Source organism: Aquarana catesbeiana, linkage group LG04, assembly GCF_042186555.1.
Source record: "Aquarana catesbeiana isolate 2022-GZ linkage group LG04, ASM4218655v1, whole genome shotgun sequence".
Taxonomy (NCBI): Eukaryota; Metazoa; Chordata; class Amphibia; order Anura; family Ranidae; genus Aquarana; species Aquarana catesbeiana.
This window is the reverse complement of record NC_133327.1, coordinates 616412538-616436473: the sequence shown is the minus strand read 5'-3', so window position 1 is coordinate 616436473 and position 23936 is coordinate 616412538. Positions and strand designations below refer to the sequence as shown.

Genomic DNA, 23936 nt, shown 5'->3' with positions numbered 1-23936 from the left:
GAAGGGGCACTATTAATCCCACTGACACCAATGAAGGGGCACTATTAATCCCACTGACACCAATGAAGGGGCACTATTAATCCCACTGACACCAATGATGGGGCACTATTAATCCCACTGACACCAATGAAGGGGCACTATTAATCCCACTGACACCAAGGATGGGGCACTATTAATCCCACTGACACCAATGATGGGGCACTATTAATCCCACTGAAACCAAGGATGGGGCACTATTAATCCCACTGACAAAACAATCAAAGATGTGAACAGCACGGATCAGCAGACATAAACTGAATCCTCAGACTCACCTCTGAGGATTCAATTTATGTCTGCTGATCAGCGCTGTTCAACCCTTTGATAATTTTTTCTGCCCTCGTTTGTCTATGAGTTTTGGACAGCAGTGGCCACAGGTATACTTATTTTTTTTTGGTCTTTCACTTGTTTTTATTTGTCTGTGCGCCTGGACTTTTGTTTTTATTAATCCCACTGACACCAACGATAAGGCACTATTAATTCCACTGACACCAACAATGAGGCACTATTCCTCCTACTGACACCAATGATGGGGCACTATTCCTCCCACTGACACCAACAACGGGGCACTATTAATCTCACTGACACCAATAATGGGGCACTATTCCTCCTACTGACACCAATGATGGGGCACTATTTCTCTCACTGACACTGGCGATAGGGCACTATTCCTCCTCCTAATACTAAAGATGCTTTGTTTACTCCCACTGAGGCCAGGGAGATTTCTACTTCCAATGGCCACAGTCCGGCCCCCATAAAGTCTGGAGGACAGTAAACTGGCCCTTTGTTTAGAAAGTTTGGAGACCCCTGCACTAAGCTATCAACTAAAAAATGAGTTTTGGTTGGACATATTCTTTAAGTGCTATTGAAGCTTGATTTATCAAGATTTGGTGAGAAAATTACAGTGGGGCAAAAAAAAAAAAAAAAATTCTATGGCGCTTTTCTCTCAGAGGAATCAAAGCATTTATAAAATTGGTGTTGGGGTCTTTGAAGGGAATGATTTGTCAGGTGTTGTTATAAGCCTGGGTGAATAGATGTGTCTTGCCTCTATTTCACTTAAGCTAGCCATACACTATACAATCTAAATAGAAAATCTCTATACAATCTCCTTTAGCTTTACCAAAATTATGTAATATGAGGGAAAATCTAAACAATCCATTGTATTATTATTTTTTTAATGGAAAGGAGGCCCAGACAATAAAGTATGTTGTCAACATCCCTTCAATTTTGCAACCAACCATTTCCATTCTCCAATGGGACTTTTAAGGCAACTGACTCTTACTACATATGCTAAAAGTTAACAATGCATGCTTTTATATGTACAACATAAAACATATCCAATAAAAATATACAGGTATAGTGGTTGAAAGAATTGTACAGCATCTGGTATAGTACAACATTACATTAAAGCAGGGCCCATTTTTTTAACCCAGGCAGGGCTGCATGTGTAAACAATATTGCAAATCCTCAGTCTTAGACCCCCCCATCCAACGCTTTTCAATAATTTTATCTTCTTCAGGGGTAAAGGTAAAGGTATGCCAATCTAGAATTGTTGCTGGGGAGGTATATTTTTGCTGCTGGGGGGGGGGGGTATTGTCTCTGGAAGGGATCTGTTTCTGCAGGGGGTGGTCTATTGTTGCTGGTAGGGGATCTATTGTTGCTGGGGTTGGTCTTATGTTGCTGGGGGGTCAGTTGTTGCTGGGAGGGATCTATTGTTGAGGAAGCAGTCTAGTGTAGCTGGTTGATGGAGGGTCTATTTATGCTGTCTGTGGGGAGATCTTTTGTTGCTGCTGTAGTGATATAAAATGTATAGTAGGTGTAGATAATCAAATAGGCCCCTTTCACACTGGGGCGGTTTGCAGGCGTTATTGCGCTAAAAATACCGCCTGCAAACCGCCCCAAAACAGCCTCCGCTGTTTGTTCAGTGTGAAAGCCTGAGGGCTTTCACACTGAAGCGGTGCGCTGGCAGGAGAAGAAAAAATCTCCTGTCAGCCGCATCTTTGGAGCGGTGAAGGAGCGGTGTATTCACCGCTCCTAAACCGCTCCTGCCCATTGAAATCAATGGGACAGTGCGGCTATACCGCTGCAATACCGCGGCTATAGCCGCGCTATATGAGTGGTTTTAACCCTTTTCCGGCCGCCAGCGGGGGGTTAAAACCGCACCGCTAGCGGCTGAATACCGTGGTAAAACAGCGCTAAAAATAGCGCTGTTTTACCGCCGACGCCCCCTACCGCCCCAGTGTGAAAGGGGCCTAAGTAATTATAATGATGATGTAAGTACTCTTCCGCAGCAACCCAATTCTTCCAGAGAGATGCACTTTATTGACTTCAAACACAGAACAAAGTCCAAAGTCCATAGATGACAAAAATGCCACATTTTTCCTAGGTTTGCACCTTCATAGTCATACACAGACAGAACTATATATTAAACTATAGACTGAACGCCATGTTATATTCACTAGACACTGAATGGTTGAGCAATTTGATTGGCCGTCTCCATTCAGGCCTTTGATATGCTTTAGTCTTTCAGACAGACAACAACCCCCAGCCGTGAACAGCTGCAGTCATAAACCGCCCCAATCTGCACTCCCGCGTATCAACATCAACAAGTGCCCTTTGATATGTGTAATTAGATTAGATTAACAGATATCACCTGAACACCCTTTTGAGTCTTGCAATACCTACATTCCTAATCTGTATTCTTGCATATTAACATCAACAAGTCCCCTTTGATATATTAGTACCCTGGGAGGGAGTTTCTGCTAGGTCAATATTGTACTGTATGTGTACGTATATATAATAATATAATATCCCACATAAATCGGCGAACAAATTACAACATATACCCCCACTTGGGTCAGTTCTAACTACTAGAACTGACCCATAAATCAAACAACAAAAAATATCATTATGATTTAAGGTACTGAATGCTTTACAATGGCTCATATTAAATATGAAGTTGAAACTGGTTACATCTCTCTTCACCAGCCTCTAAAATATCCCCATGAAACAGTTATTAGATAATATAACTTTTAGACTATGACTGGAAAAGGATTTGGTAAACATCAGTGGCCCATATAGCTGTTAGGCCTTATTACATCACATCAAGATCTTGAATATTGCACAAAGACGAGCTGATGTCACAGTCCATTCTTTGGTCTGACTTCATCACATCTCTCACCATCTCACTGAAAGTAAACTTGGTATGCTATGGGAGCTCCAATCCACATAAGTCCAGGATCCTCTCATCTCCAGGCTCAAGCTTTTCATTTTTAAAGATGCTTTTACACAAACATTCTACTTTCATCGTTATAGTAAGAAGAGCTATCAATGTACCAGCACTCACTTTCAAGGTCAAAAGGTTTGGATACGGCAGTAAAAACTGTGCTGCAAACTATTTCCTTGCGCTTGACATTCATGAGTCCATCTTGCAAGCATTTTACAATTCAGATCTGCTTCTTTCCATTTCCTTTTTGAGCAATGAAGACTGGGTTGTGTACCTGTCAGGTACCTGAATTTGTTGATTGCCAGCCACAATTTGCTTTTGTAATTTGCTGTAGGCCAGGGATAAGCAATTAGCGGACCTCCAGCTGTTGCAAAACTACAAGTCCCATCATTCCTCTGCCTCTGGGTGTCATGCTTGTCACTGTCAGAGTCTTGCTATGCCTCATGGGACTTGTAGTTCTGCAACAGCTGGAGGTCCGCTAATTGCATATCCCTGCTGTAGGCCGACCCCTCATTGCCTTCAATAGAGCAGTTACTTGGATCATTCAGTCCACAATTACACCTGAATGGTATACCAACATATACATATACCCCCACACGATGGTTCAGAAAGAATCAGCTTGACATCAGTGTTTATCAGATCTTCTATCCAGACAAAGCGGCAGTGGAAATTCTTGCCAGTATCCTCACCATGAAAGGTAGAAAGGTCTTTTTCATCCATATATGTCAGGGGTCTCAAACTGGTGGCCCTCCAGCTGTTGCAATACTACAAGTCCCATCATGCTTCGGCCTGTGGGAGTCATACTTGTAACTGTTAGCCTTGTAATGCCTCATGGGACATGTAGTTTCACAACAGCTGGAGGGCGCCAGTTTGAGACCCCTGATATATGTCATAGCCTTTAGCATATTGTAAACAACTGAATCAACAAAGTTTCAAATCATGACTAGAGTGATGAATTTCACTCACCCCTCTTATAAATTTAGGAAAACCACCCAACATACTATGATTTATGCTATGCCAAGCCATTGTGCAGCATCTCACCTTAGATGTCAAATATATTGATCAATACGCATTATGTAATATGTACAGATGTTCTGAAAATTATTTTAGGTTTAAATGCTCCTCTTTGGTTTTAAGATAAAGTTCAAGAAATAAAACATAAAGAAAATAAAAAATGGAAAGCAAAATATATCAGGAAAAGGGAAAAAAATGAAAAATTAGGGCGTTGAAGAAAAAAGAAAAAAAAGGTCCATTGCTTGATGAATATTGAGAGAGTCTGTGAATTCTTTATAATTCCTTGTTGTCTATTCAGCATTTCTCCCATAATTCTCCCCCACTAGCCAGCAATTTCAGACTGTGCCTCTGCTATTCACATGTAAGCATCTCCACAATATCTGAAAGACAAAAAAAACTCTCCAACAAAACTCATTAGCGAGGTCCTTAAACGTTGTTTGAAGTTAATACAAAGCACTATTTACACATTTACAGTTTGAAGCTAATTCACCCCCACTGCTAGAGAAGTGTCATCTGCATTCAAAAACAGATCTGGAGAATCTGGCGAACATATTACAACAGCTGCTGGGGGGGTCTATTGTTGCTGGGGGGTTGCGGGTGGCCCATTGTTGCTGGGGGGATCTATTGTTGCCGGGGTCTATTGCTGTTGGCTGCAGGGGATCTATTTTACTGCTTTCCTTATTCACACTCCATAAAAATTACACTTATTCACACTCCATAAAAATAAGTACTGGAAAATTATACTTGGTTCTGTAATCTCTAAAAGGGATGGTACTGGGAGATGGGTAGGGGGTGGAACCAAGGGATGTTGCTCGGAGGTAGGTAGGGGGAGGAGACAAGGGGTAACTCCAAAAGGGGGAGTTCCTGCACTTATTCTCTGAGAAAAAAAAGCCTTGCTTAAAACTGCCACATTTTAAAATCCAAATACCGGTACCTCATCCTTGATCTATCCGGGTGAGCACAGCCAGCAGAGCCCTCCAGAATGAATTTCTAACAGTGTATGTGTTTTTTTTTTCAGCAATCGACTGTTAAAAGTAAACGAAAACTTTTGTAAGACAATCAAATGTTTTGATAATTTATGTGCAAATTTTCCTAATGCCCCGTACACACGGTCGGACTTTGTTCGGACATTCCGACAACAAAATCCTAGGATTTTTTCCGACGGATGTTGGCTCAAACTTGTTTTGCTTACACACGGTCGCACAAAGTTGTCGGAATTTCCGATCGACAACCACGCGGTCACGTACACCACGTACGACGAGACTAGAAAAGGCCGGTTCAGAACCAAGGGCGGCACCCTTTGGGCTCCTTTTGCTAATCTCGTGTTAGTAAAAGTTTGGTGAGAGACGATTCGCGCTTTTTCAGACTCGTGGCTTTCAGATCGTTTTCTGCTGTTCAGTTTGTGCTTGTGGGTTTGTATCTGCTCTTCAGTGCGTGCAGTCAGTTCGTATCAGAGTTTTCTGTGCGATCTTGTCCGCTCGTTGCTGTTTTTCAGGTCGCTCTTCACAGGCCTTGCTGTTCTTCAGTGCGTTCTGTTACTTCGTTCTGAGCAGCCGACCGTTTTCTAGCCATGTTTCGTATGCGTACTCCTCGTAGAGTTCGTGCTGTGCGGGGGCTTGGTGTTGGGGTCCTGACCTTGACACAAGTCCAGTCCATGAACAGGGTGGGGAGGAGTTCATGGACCAAGAATTGGTTGCTTCAGCGTGACCAGTTCTCTCATATGCCTTTGCTCCGTGAGATCCGTGAGAATAATCCTGATGATTTCAGGAACATTCTCAGGATGAGGGACCCCGTGTTTCACCGTTTGTTGGCTTTGCTGACCCCTTATATTAGCAGGCAGGATACCTGCATGAGGCAAGCCATCACTCCGGAGCAGAGGTTGGTCGCTACCTTGCGGTATTTGGCCACAGGGAGAAGCCTGCAGGACCTCAAGTTCTCGACAGGCATCTCCCCCCAGGCTCTTCTTTGTGGACATTTACTGCTTGTGTTTGTTTGAGCTGACCCTGACAGAAATGTGTGGAGTGCAGAAAATGTCGTGATTGTGTAACCTTATACAAAGCACTGTTGGCTGTTATTTACTAAATGCAAAGACACTTTTCACTACAAGTGCACTTGCAACTGCACTGAAACTGCACTTGTAGTGCAAAGAGGATTTGCCCTTAGGAAATTACCCCCATTTTCTCATAAAACAACAATTACATCACCCCAAAAGTGTTGTAGCGTGAGACAATAATCCACACATTCTTGATGAACAATCTTTTTAATACCTGCACAATCACATGTGCATTTACCAAAGGTTTTTCTGACAAGCCAACATGTTTGTTGTATAACAATTTTTGTGGTGGCATTATCCAAAATCAAAATGTGCATTTTATAGAAAACAGGCCTGTGTAAAACCAACAAGAAAGACACAAATCTTGATCTTACAAAGTTCACATTTGGTAGAACTGGAAGGCAATATCAGACATGAGTATTTAGGAACTGTGTTTGATATAGCGTTCAGATGGGGGGAAATCACCCCTGGAAAAGCCAAATTTGGAAGATGCACACAAATTTCACAATGTCAACATGTGCTAACTGCCATCACGGGGGATCAAGGGATGTGTTTTGGGGGAGAAAGCCCTTCCTCACCGCTACTTTATTATTGAGGAAGGTGTTGCACCCCCAAAACGCGTCCATTGATCTCCCGTGATGGCAGATAGCACATGTTGACACACTGTGTGCATCCTCCAAATTTGGCTTTGGGAAAAATCACAAAAACATTTAGCACATTGTAGCACACAAAAGAAGAAAGTGATTTGGAGGGGTTTTAAACTCGCCCCAAAACATCAATGATGTTTTTATATTTTGGAATAACATCATTGATGTTTTGCTTGATGTTTTCCAATTGTAAATTACACCCCATGATCTCCCCGATCAGGATCTGGGCACTTTCGGATGTGAAAGGATCTGGATCCACAACCTCACGATCACCTAAAAAGAGAGGAAACCCAAAATAAATTATGTCTAAAAAATATGCCGCCATCCATCTCTTATCTGAGCCTGTGGTTGCAGACACTCACCTGTTGTGGTGACTACTTCCACCACGTCTTCTTCCTCCTGCTCATCTTGTGTTGGGTGGATTTCCCCTTCTTCCAGAGGGGGGGGGGCTCTGGTCTCCTCGGATGAGGGGTGTCCTCCGAGTCTTTTCTCCCCTATGTAAAACAAAAATGGTATAATTAGCACACAGATATTTAATGTCAGAACTATAAAGATGAAACATTGCTTGGAAGTGGGGTACAATTGTCTATTTTAGCAGAGTTCCAAGATGTAGCTTTTTTTAGTGTCCTTTGTCAAGCTGCAATACTTTACCTGTTTGGTAAAAGCTTCACAGATGTAGCCCCCCCCCAAAGTATACACTGGGGCACCTGTGTGGCCCCCCTAATAAAAATGGTGTTCCTGTGTCCCACACTAGTGCTCCAGTGTCCAGATGTGAAAACAGCTGCTGAGTGTCCTCTCCTTACACACAATCTAGTTTGCATTTCATTCTAGTAACAAAGCCATCTACACAACCCAAGTCTTTGAAGACAAGTATAGGGCGTCAAAATGGTGGCCAAATGCATATGGCCTAAACAATGGTATTTTATCGTCCGAAATAACAATGTGTGATCCGAACGAATAATGTGCCCATGAACATGAAAGTTGCCATTTTAAACTGTACAACAGTTCCTAAAAGCACATGGAACAGCACGAACGTAATAAACATAAAGAATAGGAACACAGTACAACTACTTACTTTTTTGCAGCAATCTCCGGATCTTTCTGTACTGCTCGTGTTCTCGTAATTTCAGGTCCGACCACCACTTCCTGAGCTGATCTTTCGATCGTCGTACCCCGAATTTCCGGTGCAGACTCCTGACCACTTTCGCCATGATCTTGGCCTTTCTGACATTGGGGTTGGGGTAAGGCCCATACTTTCCATCATAGTCGGCCTTCTTCAGGATGTCCACCATCTCCAACATCTCCCCAAAGGACATATTTGAGTCCTTTAATCTCCTTCTGGATCGGGACGTTTCAGGCTCCAGCCTTTCCTCCTCCTCCTCCTCCTCGTTGCTACAATTAGCACGATCCTGCTGTCTATCCGCCATGTGCTCTTCCCCCACTGCGCCGAACGAAAAGGGGCGGGGAATAGACTAGAAAGAACGTCAGGGGCGGACGGAGTTATACGCATGCGCAGTGTGTATAAATCGTAACACGTGCACGTCTTACGTACGATCTGTGAGCAGAGGAAGGAGCATCGGAGACGCCGATCGTGCTAACGAAGGTAGGATCTAAACTTGGGCCTATACTGCTTCGAAATGGAAGCCTATATTGTAACAAGATTAGGGGAGTTTGGCCTGACATTAGGCTTTGTCTTGTGTTGTGTCTTACAGAGAAAATGGATGGGTTCAACGACCACAATTTCCTGCCCCTGTTCATAGACAAGTACAGGGAGCTGCCCTGTCTGTGGCAAGTGAGACACCCCCACTATAATCACAAACAGAAGAGGCAGGCAGCGCTGGAGAAACTGCTGGAGTTGGTGAAGCCGGTGGTCCCCACAGCAACCATCCCTTATTTGAAAGCTAAAATTGGTGGCCTGAGGAGCACTTATCTTAGGGAGCGCAAGAAGGTCACAGATTCCCAGAGATCCGGAGCTGCAGCAGATGACGTTTATGTCCCCAGGCTGTGGTACTACGAGAGACTGCGATTTCTGTCAGACCACACTGAAGTCAGGGAATCCCTCTCTACTCTTCCTTCCACTCTTCCTTCCACCCCAGCTGAGGCTTCCGATGGCCAACCTGGGCCTTCCAGCCAAGAAGAAATGGAGGAGCCCAGCTGGAGTCAGGTATAGCATTCTTCTACAGATTTCTGGTCAATAAATAAATGATGTTTATTAGATGTTATTATTGATCACTAATTGCTGATTAAAAAAAGTGCTTTACATATCAATAGACAGTAGTGGGCACCCAAAATTGGGAAAAGAATGAAAACTGCTGGGCTCAGAAGGATAGTCTGTTATATTTGTTAACATTCAATTTGCAGCAGTCAGGAGGTGAAAATTGTGTGTGATTGATGACTAAAAAACTAAAACTATGTCCCTTTTTCATACACAGGAAGACCTCAGCCAGGAGGAGGCTGTGGAATGTGGCAGTCAGGAGGAGGCGGGGATTAGTGTCAGCCAGGAGGAGGCGGGGATTAGTGTCAGCCAGGAGGAGGCAGGGCTAAGTGGCAGCCAAGAGAAGCCTGGGACAAGTCGCAGCCTGACTGAGTCTCAGGTTCCTCCTCTCCGCCTGCCATATAAATGAGCCAGGAAGATGACTCCCAGTCCTGTGCAGGATTCAGCGTACAGGCTGATCCAGGAGGCTTCGGCGTCCCTCAGAGCCTTCCCCAGTCCTGAAGAGGCCTTTGCCTGCATGGCTGCCACAAAATTGCAGGGCATGCAGGAGGGTCAATGCAAGATCTCTGAGGACCTGATTTATAAAGTCCTTCGTAAGGGGGAGAGTGGGGAACTGACACACAAGATGGATGTCATTGAGAGGGACGATCCTCCTCCTCCTCCTCCTCCTGCTGCCACAACTCCACCACCACAGCCAAAGCCTGTAAGGAAGCGTGGAAGGAAGACCAAAGAGTGATGTCCCTGGGTTCAGTCTGGTCTGACAGAAGATGCAGTCTCTTGTATGACCACAGCCTGGGGACACAGATGTCATCTGCTGCTTTCCGGATCTCTGGGACTTCTGGACCAGACTGCATTCCCTTAGATATGGACTCCTCAGGCCACCAATTTTGCTTTTAAATAATTGATGTCTGCCCCAGGGGTCCCAGGCTTCGCCCACTTCTGCAGTTTCTCCAGCGTTGCCTCCCTCTTTGTTTAGTTGTGAGCCCTTATTAAAATTTTTTTGGATAAATTCTACTCTCCTGTGTGTGTTTTCATCCAAAAAGGACATTTTGTTGGTGACGATTCAGGTACATTTCTAAAGTACAATGTGAAATTAACAAGGGACAACAACACCAAACAATCTCCTACAGATTAAATAGAACAACATATCAATGGTGTTGTGGGAACTTGTCACCAAAAACACACAAACATTTTCGGGAATACAAATCAAAATCACCAAAAAAAAAATAAATAAAAAAGAGAAACACAAAAAAAGATTCTACATTAAAGTCCAAAAAAACCAAAAAATTTTGTTGTCAGATGTGAGAAATCAAAATATATTGAGGGAATCCCGATAAATAGTAACGAAATAAGTTTGTGAGAAGTGTGTGTGAATATGAGCATCAAAACTACTTAATTCTTGTCACATTATAAAGAAGAAGAGAGTGCGCTGTATTAAACCATTTTGAACATTGCAGCGTGACGAAAGTGCTGTATCCATTCCGAACGCTGCGTTTACCAGAACGAGCTGTCCCGTGTCGGAATTTCTTCTGAGCATGCGTGGCACTTTGTGCGTCGGAACAGGCCACACACGGTCGGAATTGACGCGATCGGATTTTGTTGTCGGAAAATTTTATCTCCTGCTGTCCAACTTTGTATGTCGGAAAATCTGATGGAAAATGTCCGATGGCGCCCACACACGGTCGGAATTTCCGACAACACGCTCCGATCGGACATTGTCCATCGGAAAATCCGACCGTGTGTACGGGGCATAAGACTTTTCGTAAAAATTTGTGTTTGAAATGCTATCCATCTATGGCCAGCGTAACGAGACTACAAGATGTCGTCTCATAACTATTACCCCATTGCAGTTATACTCACATAGCCTGATCCTTCCAGTTGTCCCATCTGTGTGTTGAGAAATGAGGCTATCCAGCATGTATTAGTTCTTATATGCCCCATTATCCATTCAATTAGTATCAAATCAGACAGGCTAATGGGATTGAACAATAGGATTGTATAATGTATGGTCAGCTTTAGAAATTGCCAGAGAGGTTGCTTTCCAGACAACGGATAGTAGTGAGTTCCATATTGTTGGGGCTGCATGATCAAATTTCAAATATTCCTTTTTTCGAGGAGCGGAGGGGGTGTGTAGGAGTGTGGGTAGCCAGAAGTTATGTCAGAACAGTGCCAGGGGAAAGATCATTCAGCTCCCAGGGCAAAGATGGCAAACTGTGCCCCCCCTCCCCTTCTCAAGGTAGAGGAGGGGACGTGGCTAATAGTGACACGCATATGTAGGAAATGTTTGTGGCATGTGCTGAAATAGTACCAATGTTTATGGTACACTGCAGCAAACTGAAGAGTTTCAAGTTAGTGGACACAGAGAAGAGGGGAGGTGGGCTCTGAGGGGTGCATAGAACTAATGGGAGATTGGGGGGGGGGGTTCTGAGGGAGGAAGGGCGCTGAAAAGGCTCGTTCAGATATGTGGCTATCTTTGGATGAAGGTGGGCAGTAAAAATATGGCTCAACTGCTTGCTTTTATCGCCCTCAATCCACTCATGTGAATGAGCCCCTGAGGCCTTGTTTACACTTAAGTGTAAAAACACGGTTGATTTGCATTTTTACTGTCTTCCGATCGCCCCCTGAGATGCAAAGGCAGCCATATAGGTGTAGCCAAGTCATGTGGCCCTTGAGGCCTAATGGTGACCTCCAGGGTAGGGACAGCTGACATCCTTCTGTGTAGAGTGGGTTACAAGGCATGGTGAGTGTAATGCAAAGTAGATTGATGGGCACCAGGCACTTCTTGAATGCAAAGAGATTTATTGTCTCTTAAACAGAACTGTGGGAGATTGGGTTTGGAGCCAGGACACCCTTAAGTAGATGCAATGTTCATTGGCAGACTCCGAGACTTCTATAGGCAGACAGCTATGCAGGGAAAGGCATCCATCTCGACACTACATCTGCATGAGTAGGACCGCTGTCTCCTATGGCAACAATCTTGAAACAGTTTCTAACAAAGGTTGTAATGAACGTATTCACTTCTTCTACAATCTCTTATTGTAGATCTTCACTCAACTGAGCTCCCAGTCTATCACTTAGACTTGCTGATCCACTGCCACTGGATCTCCTGAGCTCTTCCAATCTTCTTACTCAGTCTCTTCCTAAAGCATCACCTCCGCTTCCCTGCTGAGTCCCTAGCTCGGCACTCACAGATACTGTTCATGCATCACCCCACTGGCCTAATTGGTCCCTGGTTTGGCACACAATAATGCTCTGCAAGCGTCACCTCCGCTGACTGGGTCCCTGGCTTGACATCTGCTGAAGTTTCCCAATTCTTCACCGTCCCCAGGTGGTGAAAATACTGCTCTGGTACTTGCTTCAGCTACTCACAGTGGTCCCGGTAATAGGGTGGATGGTTCCTTAGTGGCGACAGCTTCCCCTTTACCTCCAACCACGACAGGTTCTCCAGCCAGCAGAACCGTTACTTCTGGTTGGACTGCAAGCCGGAATCCCAATCCTGCGCTGCTCTCTTGCTTCTGGATAGGCCCTCAGACAGTATAGCGGCCAGATGTCCCTGGGATAGGCCTCAGGTCTCTGGCCTAGCAGCCCGGGACAACACAACACACGTCCACCCAGACAGCCGTCCATGTGGCACAGAACCCTGATCACCTGACTCCACCCAAATAAATAGGCTCTCCCAGCAGGCCAAGGGACCCAAGAAAATCCCTGCCCATTAGCTGAGATGCCCCATTCATTCCTAATCTGTTCTTGCAATGCCCTTGCCTTATCTAATGCCACCAGATACCCGACGATCTAATGACCGAAGTGAAAAGTGCAGCAATTCCAGAATTAGGGTGAAATCAATTGACCTCCTATCGGTTGGCCAAGGCAAATATCACTTGGCAGATAAGCAACCCTGCCTAAACATCAGGGTGCTACATGGGGGTAAACATTTGCGTGGCTAAAATCATTCCCAGTTTGATGAGCAGTACCATCTACTGAACGCAACCCATGCAAGTGAAAGGAGCTGAGCTGCAACCACATGCAATGCACGTGGTTTTGGCACAGTGGTGTGGGGTTTTAGGAGGTTAAAACAGGTGGTGATGAGGTGAAATAATGCCTCTTTACCACCTGTCAAACATCCTCTGAAAATGATTTAGTGAAAATTTCTCTTCAGAGGGCTACTGCAAGTGTAAGCTAGCCCTAAGGCTCCATTGCACTTATGCAGGTATGATGGAGCATGCATGATTTTGTGAGGCACATTTGGGGCAGTGCATTCATTTTAATGGGATGCTCTATGCATGATAGAATGCACAAAAGAAGTGTATGACCCTTTTTAAAAATTGTGTTACACTGAAACGCAAGGTATTTTGGTACCATGTGTTTTGGTGCAGGCAAATGAGCGGGAAAGAGCACACATTGGCAAGACTAAAACATTATTGACACTGCCGTGCACCTGCAAAAGGGCTGTGTTTTTATGCAATGCAAGAGCCCATGCACTTTTGCCCACGTTCCTGCAACACACAAAGGTGAGAATAGAAGGAAGAGGCTAAGGGGGTCTGAGGAGGGGAGGAGAGGTCTAGGGCTGAGTCACTCCCCCTCCTTACTTTGTACTCATAAATCACACAATCTGGAATGGAGGCAACGTCTCCTTCCCCTCTCCAGTCATGTGATAAGTCACATGATTGGGGAAAGAGGAAGAAGGGCAGTCTGCCCTCAATCCTCAGCTGCTCTGTCCTAGGACTGAGGTGAGTTATCAGTGCAGGTATTTTGTCAAATTGGGTGACCCGTCAGAATTTGTAATGGAAGTGATGTTCTGTCACGGCAATCTTGGTACACCCCGCACTCGGCTGCAGTAAAGATACAGTGAGAAGGCGGCAAGCAGACATATTTGTACACCCACCGGAGTCTTGCATTTTACACTAATGCCCCGTACACACGGTCGGACTTTGTTCGGACATTCCGACAACAAAATCCTAGGATTTTTTCCGACGGATGTTGGCTCAAACTTGTCTTGCATACACAAAGTTGTCGGAAAATCCGATCGTTCTAAACGCGGTGACGTAAAACACGTACGTCGGGACTATAAACGGGGCAGTGGCCAATAGCTTTCATCTCTTTATTTATTCTGAGCAGTTTGTCCGTCGGATTTGTGTACACACGATCGGAATTTCCGACAACGGATTTTGTTGTCGGAAAATTTTATCTCCTGCTCTCCAACTTTGTGTGTCGGAAAATCCGATGGAAAATGTCCGATGGAGCCCACACACGGTCAGAATTTCCGACAACACGTTCCGATCGGACATTTTCCATCGGAAAATCCGACCGTGTGTACGGGGCATTACTTTTACCAGTAAACTCAGCTTATATAGTGAAATACAGTATTTAGCAATCCGTCAGACTGTTTTGATATTGAATTGTAAAAGCAGCAGATTCTGTCAGATTCCTGTAATATTTCTGAGATGGCAGAATAAAGACCTGATAGCACTAGAACATGTTATTTATTTGATAACTCAGTGTCCAGGATCAACCCCAGGCTGCACAAATGGTTAAACTAGCTGGACCTGTTTTTCACCACTTTGAAGTTAGTCTCTGCCCCCTCAATTACAAGAATTTCTGTCTTGTCTGGGTTTAGTTTTAGCCAGTTACAGTTCATCCATTGTGTATGTCAATGAGACACCTGTCGATCATGGTTTGACCTACATTGAATATCACGTGTCATCTGCATAGCACTGGTAGTGGAGACCATGGTGCTGTATGTTTTTTTCCAGTGGAATCCATGTATATGACAATTAATATTAGTGACAGGATGGAGCCCTGTGGCACCCTGTAATGCATAACTTCCAGCTTTGGAGCTGGTGAAAGAGGGACACCTTGGTCACTCGGTGCAGGCATCATTCAGACAATGCTTTGCATTTTCTTAATGAATGCAAGGCATTCTCTGATTGGACAAGGTGGAGAGAATGATATCACCGCCATACCTCTTCATCTTGTTCAATCAGAGAACGCTTTGCACAAATTGAAAAGATGCAAAGCATTTTCTGAAAGGTGCCCATGCCTAGTGTCAGACCTCCTATGTTCACACTGCAGCAGGGCAGCCACTCAGCATGGGACCTGGAAGAAAGTGGAGATCACTAGAGTGGCAGTACCTACTACAGCGACTACCAGCTTTTAGAGCAGGGGTCTCCAAATTTTCTAAACAAAGGACCATTTTACTGTCCTTCAAAATTTAGAGGGTCTGATTGTGACCAGTGAAAGTAAAAGATGTCTTAGCAACAGTAGGAGCAAACAATGCCTCATCTTTGGTATTAGGGGAAGGAATAATGTCTTATTGTTGGTGTTAGTGGGAGGAACAGTGCCCCATCATGGGATCCCCAAGCTGGACCAATGTAACTATGTAAAAATTCCATACTTGGCATCAGTGTCCATGGGAGAAAAGATCCCCTAAATAGTAAGAGTGGACCATTGGAGGAACCAAAAAAATTGGTGGCAGTGAGGAAGGTGGGGGGGAGGTGTCAGAGGGGGTTTAAGGGGTACACTGGATATCAGTGAGGGCAGAAGAGCAACATGGTGGTGAGTGGTGACTTATAAAGTACATTGGTGGTCCGTGGGGGCCAGAGGAGTACATTGGTCACCAGTCAAGGCTGCATTATTCAGTGAAGGCTGATGGGGTACTTTTGAGGTCAGTGGGCACTGCCCTTGTAGTTGTCTATGTCCCATGTCTCAGCTCTCTCCCTCCTCCCTGCCAAAACGATGCAGATTTTGTTGGCAGATCTCACCACCCACAGTTTTTGCACAGAGCAGGTGGCAAGCGCACAAACATGTTTTCCTGTTCTTGGCTCTGGGACACAGTCCCGGTCCGAAGGGATGCTGGGATTGTGTTTTAATTCCAGGACAGTCCCACTACATCCGGGACAGTTGGGGGCATGCCATAAAGTAATGGAAGTGAAGAGGATGAGTGTATTCCTGCCGTGACCCTTTCAGATCTTCCTGACAGGAACCTGTGCTTAATACCTTCTTACACAGAGCAACTTTCAGCAATCCAATAAGACGTTACATCCCATGGTGGAAAATGTGGCAGAAAGAGCAAAGAGAATAAGGATGGCGCAGTTTCCTTTTCTTAATAGGTCATTCAATAGGCAGGCAGACCAGTGGTGTTTCTGTGCTGTGTTTTTAAATTAAACCAGATTGAAATTCATTAGAATTTTTTTTTTTGACAGTCAGGCTTCCAACCTGTCAGTGAAAAATTACAAATCAACATAAAAGAATTCATACATTTTCATGAAGTACTCTTGTGATGATTCAATATAAGTGGTAACACCACTGAGCAAAACAATACAAGTTCCAGCAGGGGTATATTTACCTATATTTATTCATTGTAACCGTCAAGTATGCTAATTGCACTCTGGTACCCACAAGAGGGCACACCTATAAATCCTTGCATGACACAATAGATGTAAACAATATAAACCACAAAAAATAACATGTTCAGGAAAAAGTTAGCACCACATAATGAATACTTGTTAAAAATAGACAAAAGTTTCTCTTGTGGCTGTTACTGCTGTAAATACTCCTCTAGAACGGCTCATGAAACTGCAAGCTAGACAATTACTGCTTCATTAAAAAAATGTTCAAAACACTGCTTTAAAATAAAATGGAAGGCACCGTTAAAAAAAAAAAAAACTGAAATGAAGAATTTTCTGTTTAGTGCAATATTTTGCTCCTTCTTTTAGCGTTATTGAACTGGCTGCAGTCCTAAATCTTAACTTAACAATTCACGCCGAAAGCGGAACAAGTTTTCACGCATCGATTTTTCTCTCTGCAAACTAAGTGCATTGATTTTAATGTACTATGTAATGCAACTGAACCAGCAAAAAAAGGATTTTTGTCAGGCTTCATCTCTAGGCTTTGTTAGTTTTAATCTATTTTTATGTGATTAGCAATAATTTGTGCATTGCAAGTGTAAAAAGTCAATAATCTTCTTTTTAAATGAATTAAATGTGTAACGGGATGCATTCTCTTAAAGTGGAACTCTGGCCAAAATGTTTACTTTTTTTACATCTTGGATAAGAGTTAGATCGTCAGTCATGCTTTAATTGCTGGTGTGAGAGGATGAAAGCGACACACATATTATGTTAAATATACGAGTTGTTTTCATTAGAAGTCACATTTACCCAACGTGTATGTGAAATTCTCTGCCTTTTGGTAGGAGGACTGTAGCCAAAAACAGCAAGATCAAATGATCAGACCACTAAATGATAAAATGACAAAACTAGCTTTTTCTGCAATATTCCCTTTACGTCCAGAGATTTTTCTGCCACTAGATATCCTCAGGCTGATGGCCAGCATCATTCAACTCACCTCTTTTGAGCCCAGGTCATCTTGGACCCACCCCAGCCTATGACTGGACAGTGAAAGGAGAAGCAGCACAGTGATGAGCTCATCTCTCTGTCACTCTCTCCTTCTATCAGCATGCTTCCTGTCAGCACATGAACTGATTGGCTCCGTGTGCTGCTTCTTCCTCTCACACTCTAGCTCCGCTATACAGGGACTGCAATAGGCACAGAGGCAAATTCAGGTATTTCATTAGACTGGCTTCTGTTGAACAGAAAGGGCTACACATAGATTGAAATTTGGCCAGTTCTTGACAAATTTTGATCCATATATACCCAACCTAACCTGTGTAAGAAAGATGTATATACTTATTTTCAGCCCATTTCAGTCCGGTCACATGAACAAGGTTACCTATGCCATTGTCATACGCTCTCCACCCCCCCTGCAGCGGCCGCTGGCTGACACAGGTGATCATGTGACCAGATCAGCCTGGAGCAGGATGAAGATAGGTAAGTATATACACCTTTCTAACCCAGGTTAGTCAGCAAAAGTATTAGGAGGGGGAGGGAACATTTTAAAGACTAGTTTTATTTTAACTATGAAAACTTTAAACTTTCCCTTTAAATCTTTAATTGAAGATGGTGGGATGATGGGAATGCCCCCGTTTGACCTGGTGTCTGATTTTTCGAAGCCTAACTATCATTATTTGTCTTATCGGATACACTTGCATGGAATAAGTCAGCATGTAGAAAACAGACGCAGAGACAAAATTTTGAAATGGAATCTTGACGACAGCAGAACAGCTGGTAAATGTGTTTCCCGCTGTTTACACGGGAAATCAACTTGCTTGCATGTGCATAACAACTTATAATAGCATATCTTCTAATATACTTCACAGGATGTTCTGTAAGTTCATAACTCCATGGAAATTAGTCTGGTTTAAAGTCAAGTTCACATCTAGTTGAGTCAGATTAAACTTTCTGCCACTGGTATGCTTATCTGTAAAAAAATCTTATTTCTTTACAATGGTAGATTAGTAGATACACTATATGGTCAAAGGTTTGTGGACACCTGACCATCATACCAATAGAAAACATGTGGGAAATCACTTTCCAAAACTATGGGGCTGGCCTCCTTTGTGGTCTCCAATCCTCTGGGAAGACTTTCCACGAGATTTTGGGAAGTCTCTGTGGAAATTTTAGTCTATTCATCCAAGAGTATTTGTGAGGTCAGGGCAAGAAGACCTGACTCACAATTGGCATTTCAATTCATCATCATTTTTGTTGTTTCACAAAGGATTGGTTAGGTTTTTCCAAGTTATTACAAGATAATCGGAAACAGGAAGGAGTGGTATAGTATAGTGATACAAATAGAAGGTCACAGTAAAGCTTACAAGGTCATAGAGGTACGCTGCTCCAGGTCAGTCCAAACTTCACACACCTGCCGAGAGAGTGCTCACCCAGCTTGCAAACTGCACAGTAAACAATAGAGATCTCAGATGGCTGCACTCCCAACAGATCCGCTTTATAGATATGATAACATTCCATCAGGCAGAATCACATGTAGTGGGGGAACAAGAGCAAGGCTAACCTTGCTCTTGTTCCCCCACTACATGTGATTCTGCCTGTTGGAATCATATCAATAAAGCAGATCTGTTGGAGTGCAAACATCCAGGATCTCTATTGTTTACAAGGCTTACAAGGTGTATAACACAGTACACGAGCAAAGAACATTGTCCAAAACAGCAAGGTAGCAAAGACGAGATTCATATGTAGATCAAGTGCAATCTGCAAACCTGGAAGAGAAATGTTCTTTGAAGGGGAAGAAGGTCCCCCAGCTCTTGCAACCACCAACACGAGAGAGATGGGGTAGGGCATAATAGGTGTGCTCATCTCCATATAAAGGGCTATAGAAGAATTAGAGACAGAAAAGAATGAGGTGGAGGAACTCGTCTGGGAGAAGAGAGAAGGAAAGGAAAAAATGAGTGTGAGAGGGAAACCTCATGGGCCAACCGGGGGGGGACCTCATCACCAAAACAATTCCCAAGGAGAGCAAGTTGTGGTCTTTTAATTTCATCTGAGGGAGCCAGGGACCCAATCCAGGGACTCCAGACCTTGAGGTACTTGGTGGGCATGTCTTCAAGGATAGATGTAAGCTTCTCGTGCATAATAATGCCCATGAGTCTCTGTTTTACTTCGGCCATATTAAGGAAAGCCTGTCTCCACGCTTGCACAAGGGTTTTTCGAGCAGCCAGGAATCAGAAGCTTATAGTATATGACAAGGTGACAATGCAGAAGCACAATTGGGAGGCAGCAACAACAAGTTGTCACCACATAATGTGAAGTGCCTGGACAAGGACCTTTATGACAGGATCCCCTGGTATTATTATTTTAATGAAAGCGGTACGTTTAAAATGCCTGAACAATGACCTTCTTGTGTTTGGTGTGTTAAATATACCATTGAAAGCATTTTTTTATATGTGTTGATAAGTACCAAAAATACCTGTTGATCCTGCCAGAAATCCAGTAAGCTCACAACTTCCTGTGTTCTTCCTGTATATTGCTATTGGTTACTTTGTTCTCTAGAGATTACAGAACCATGCCCTTCTATGTTAGAGACTAGTGTTTCTCAACTCCAGTTCTCAAGGTGCCCTAAGCCTCGGTTCACACCAGAGGCGGCACGACTTGCAGGTCGCCTCACCGAGGCGACCTGCACACGACTGCCGGGGCAACTTGCAAAACGGCTTCTGTATAGAAGTCTATGCAAGTCGCCCCAAGTCGCCCCCGAAGTCGTACAGGAACCTTTTTCTAAGTCGGAGCGACTTGCGTCGCTCCCCTTAGAACGGTTCCATTGTACTGAACGGGACGCTACTTGTCAGGCGACCTAGGTCGCCTGACAAGTCGTCCCAGTGTGAACCGAGGCTAGCAGGTAATTTTTTCAGGCTTTCCATTATTTTGCACAGGTGATTTTATCAGTTTCACTGCCTTAGTAATTACCACAGCTGTATCATCTGGGGGAAATCCTGAAAACATGACCTGTGGGGGCGCCTTAAGGACTGGAGTTGAGAAACACTGTTATAGACAACAGTGGGGGAAAAAGTACTGTTGTCCTATCCTGTTTCTGTTGTCCTGATACAGTATAGTGAATGAGTGTCAACGTGAAAAAAATAATTTCCTCATTACACATGGTTGAAAATGTAACAGCTCTGCTTTTCGGCTAGTCTGTCTATTTTTAGAGATAGGATATATTCAAATCTGAAAGAAGCTGTTTAAACAAATTTATCCAAAGGATGGTATAGCTGCATGCTCAAAACCACCCTGCTTGCAAGTCAAATCATTTTGAAATCCCTCTTCTTTAGGAAAAGTACTTAACTATATCTGATCTTTGAAATCTGTCTTAAATTGTATAAATATTTCTCACTCCAGATAACGTGGACCTACAATGCCGATCCCGGGGGTGTACCAGAAGGTGGCAGAAGGGCAGCAGTCTCAGAGGAAGACGGGAACGGTGGAAACCCCAAAAAAGTTCAAAGGACAAGACTTCAACAGCCTCCGGGAAACTTGTCTGAATAGAAGGCAGTTGTTTGAGGATGATGTATTCCCTGCCAGCCTCTATTCTATTGGACAGGATTTGCTGTCCCAGGACAAACTACTCAGCATTAAATGGAAAAGACCAAGTGTAAGTAACAAGCCATTCAGGATTGGGGAGATTTATCTAACAAGGTGCTGAGTGGAAAGGGGCAAACAGTGCTTGCCTACAATGTGTAGGCAAAAAAATTCAAACCTGACAATCAATGCCTGGAAAGGGTCCTTTGGCACCCAAAGTGAAGATGCAAACTTGTGTACCCCCCATTTCCAACCCAGCTGAGAAAGAGCTTGATAATCTGTATGTTCAGTGGCCAGATCAGTGCAGGGTACTGACGAATTCTGGGCTGGGCCCTTGCATTGTAATCTTTTGGTTTACGGATAATGGGGGAAGGATTTCGTAGATGGAAAAATTAATGTGATTTAGTCATAACCAGCATGTTAAAACAAAGCAATGTTTCCACTAACATGATCCTTACCAAAATGTTCTTCTGGGAAATGAAGTCGTTTTTAACTCAAATGTTATGCACGTCTATAGGGTTGATGGGAGAGTTTGACAGCTCTGTCCTCCACAGTGCAGGAGTCACTAAGGGAAATGCAGAAGCAGGGGAGTCACCCACCTGTTGGCCATGATCATTTAGTGGTAGTACTCAGCGGAGATTTATTCAGATTGAAGGAGTTAGCATTCTATATCGGTTGGCACACTCCTGTTTCCACAATAACACTAATAATTATTGTAATTATTAGTCATCATCCATTATTTACAAAACAAACCCCCATCACGACACCCAAGGTCTCTCCTGCTTCTGACCAACCCTCCTGTTCATGCATGGGCAAAAATTGGGCATATGTTATATTTTGCGGGCAACAAACAGGCAACTGTAATATATGTTTAAAACAGCCAACATGCAGGCAACAAATGGGCAATCTATTTTCCAATTTCCAATTCCAATCTACACAACTATTGTGTATGGAGGAATTTCTCCTACCCCTGCCGGTATTCTGGGAGAAGGACCAGACACTGTCATAATACACTGATCAGGGGTTGCAGCCAATTGAAAAACTTTTCAACATCACCCTTTGACAGAAGTCACTCAAGCTTCTGTCGAAAAAAGGATGGCCACACACTGATCGAAATTCAGCTGGTCTCTGCTAAACTACTTAACTGTTAGCTTTGTGAACTGTTATAGGGCGTACACACGGTCGGACTTTGTTCGGACATTCCGACAACAAAATCCTAGGATTTTTTCCGACGGATGTTGGCTCAAACTTGTCTTGCATACACACAGTCACACAAAGTTGTCGGAAAATCCGTTCGTTCTAAATGCGGTGACGTAAAACACGTACGTCGGGACTATAAACGGGGCAGTGGCCAATAGCTTTCATCTCTTTATTTATTCTGAGCATGCGTGGCACTTTGTCCGTCGGATTTGTGTACACACGATCGTAATTCCCGACAACGGATTTTGTTGTCGGAAAATTTTATCTCCTGCTCTCCAACTTTGGGTGTCGGAAAATCCGATGGAAAATGTCCGATGGAGCCCACACACGGTCGGAATTTCCGACAACACGCTCCGATCGGACATTTTCCATCGGAAAATCCGACCGTGTGTACGGGGCATTAGCGTTGTGAAGTAACAGAGATCAGAAGTTAGTAGTAAGTAATGCAGAGAATAGGTATCAGAAGTAAGTATTAAAGAGTCAGTAGTTTGTAACGCAGAGTGCAAAGGTCAGGAGTATGTAATGCAGGGTTCAGCAGTCAGAAGTAAGTAACGCAGAGAATAAGGGACATTAGTAAGTAGCTGAGTTCAGGTGTCAGTAGTAACACCGAGAGTAGGTGTCAGAAGTAAATATTGCAGAGTTTAAGGGACAATATTATGTAACACAGAGTGCAGAGGACAGTATTATGTGGCACAGAAAGCAGAGGTCAGAGGTAATGCAAAGTGCAGAGATCAGTAGTGTGTGACACACAGTGTAGGGGTCAAAAGTAAGTAACACCAAGTGCAAGAATCAGGATAAAGTAACACAGACTTCAGAGGTCAGTAGTGTGTAAGGCAAAGGGCAGGATTTGTAGCTGGAGGCTGGAACAGCAGGGTCGTGATCTACCTTTCACATAGCCATGATCAACTGGTAGATCATGACTGATGTATTGCCGACCCCCTGAGTTGGCTGAGTAATCATAATTGTCTCATTTGCATCTAGTGGCTCATTTGCAAAACTCTACATTACGTACAATAACAAACATGGAAAGCAAGATTGTAAACATGTGAAATTCCACCAATAAATTACTTTAAGGTATACACTGTCACAAATTCACCCAACAAAACCAAATTAGGCAAACATGTATGAAAAAATAACAGATCATTTTATTATTATTTTTTAAAACAGTATATAATGGAAGGAGCAGAGTCATCCCACATTACAGAGTATTTCAAGATATGAGAGTTTGGTAGAGGAAGGAGTAGAGTCCTCCAGCAGTACAGAGCATTTTAGGAGAGCAGGATTAGATAGAGGAAGGAGCAAAGTTCCCCAGCATTGCCGAGCATTACAGGAAAGAAGATTTAAAAAGAGGAAGGAGCAGAGTCTTCCAATAGTACAGAGTAATTCAGGAGAGGAGAGTTGGAGGAAGAAGCTGAGTCCTTCAGTAGTGCAGAGTATTCAGGGGAGTAGAGTTAGACAGAGGAAGGAGCAGAGTCCTCCACCAGTATAGAGTATTTCAGGAGAGGAGAGTTAGATGGAGGAAGGAGTTAGATAAGTTCCACAGTAGTGCAGAGCATTTCAGGGGAGGAGAGTTAGGGCCCTTTCACACGTGCTGATCTGTTTTCAGACATCCGCTTGCTCAGCAGGG

General features: G+C 43.7%; 1 protein-coding gene across 1 annotated transcript in view; it reads left to right on the top strand.

The window, feature by feature from the left end:
* The window catches only part of LOC141140786 (calpain-13-like), a 196101-nt gene that overhangs the window by 12867 nt on the left and 159298 nt on the right, over positions 1-23936 (top strand). Inside the window, exon 2 of the mRNA XM_073628284.1 lies at positions 20930-21182. Coding sequence (XP_073484385.1) covers positions 20946-21182 — 237 coding nt within the window. The 5' untranslated portion in view covers positions 20930-20945. The remainder of the gene's footprint in view (positions 1-20929; positions 21183-23936) is intronic.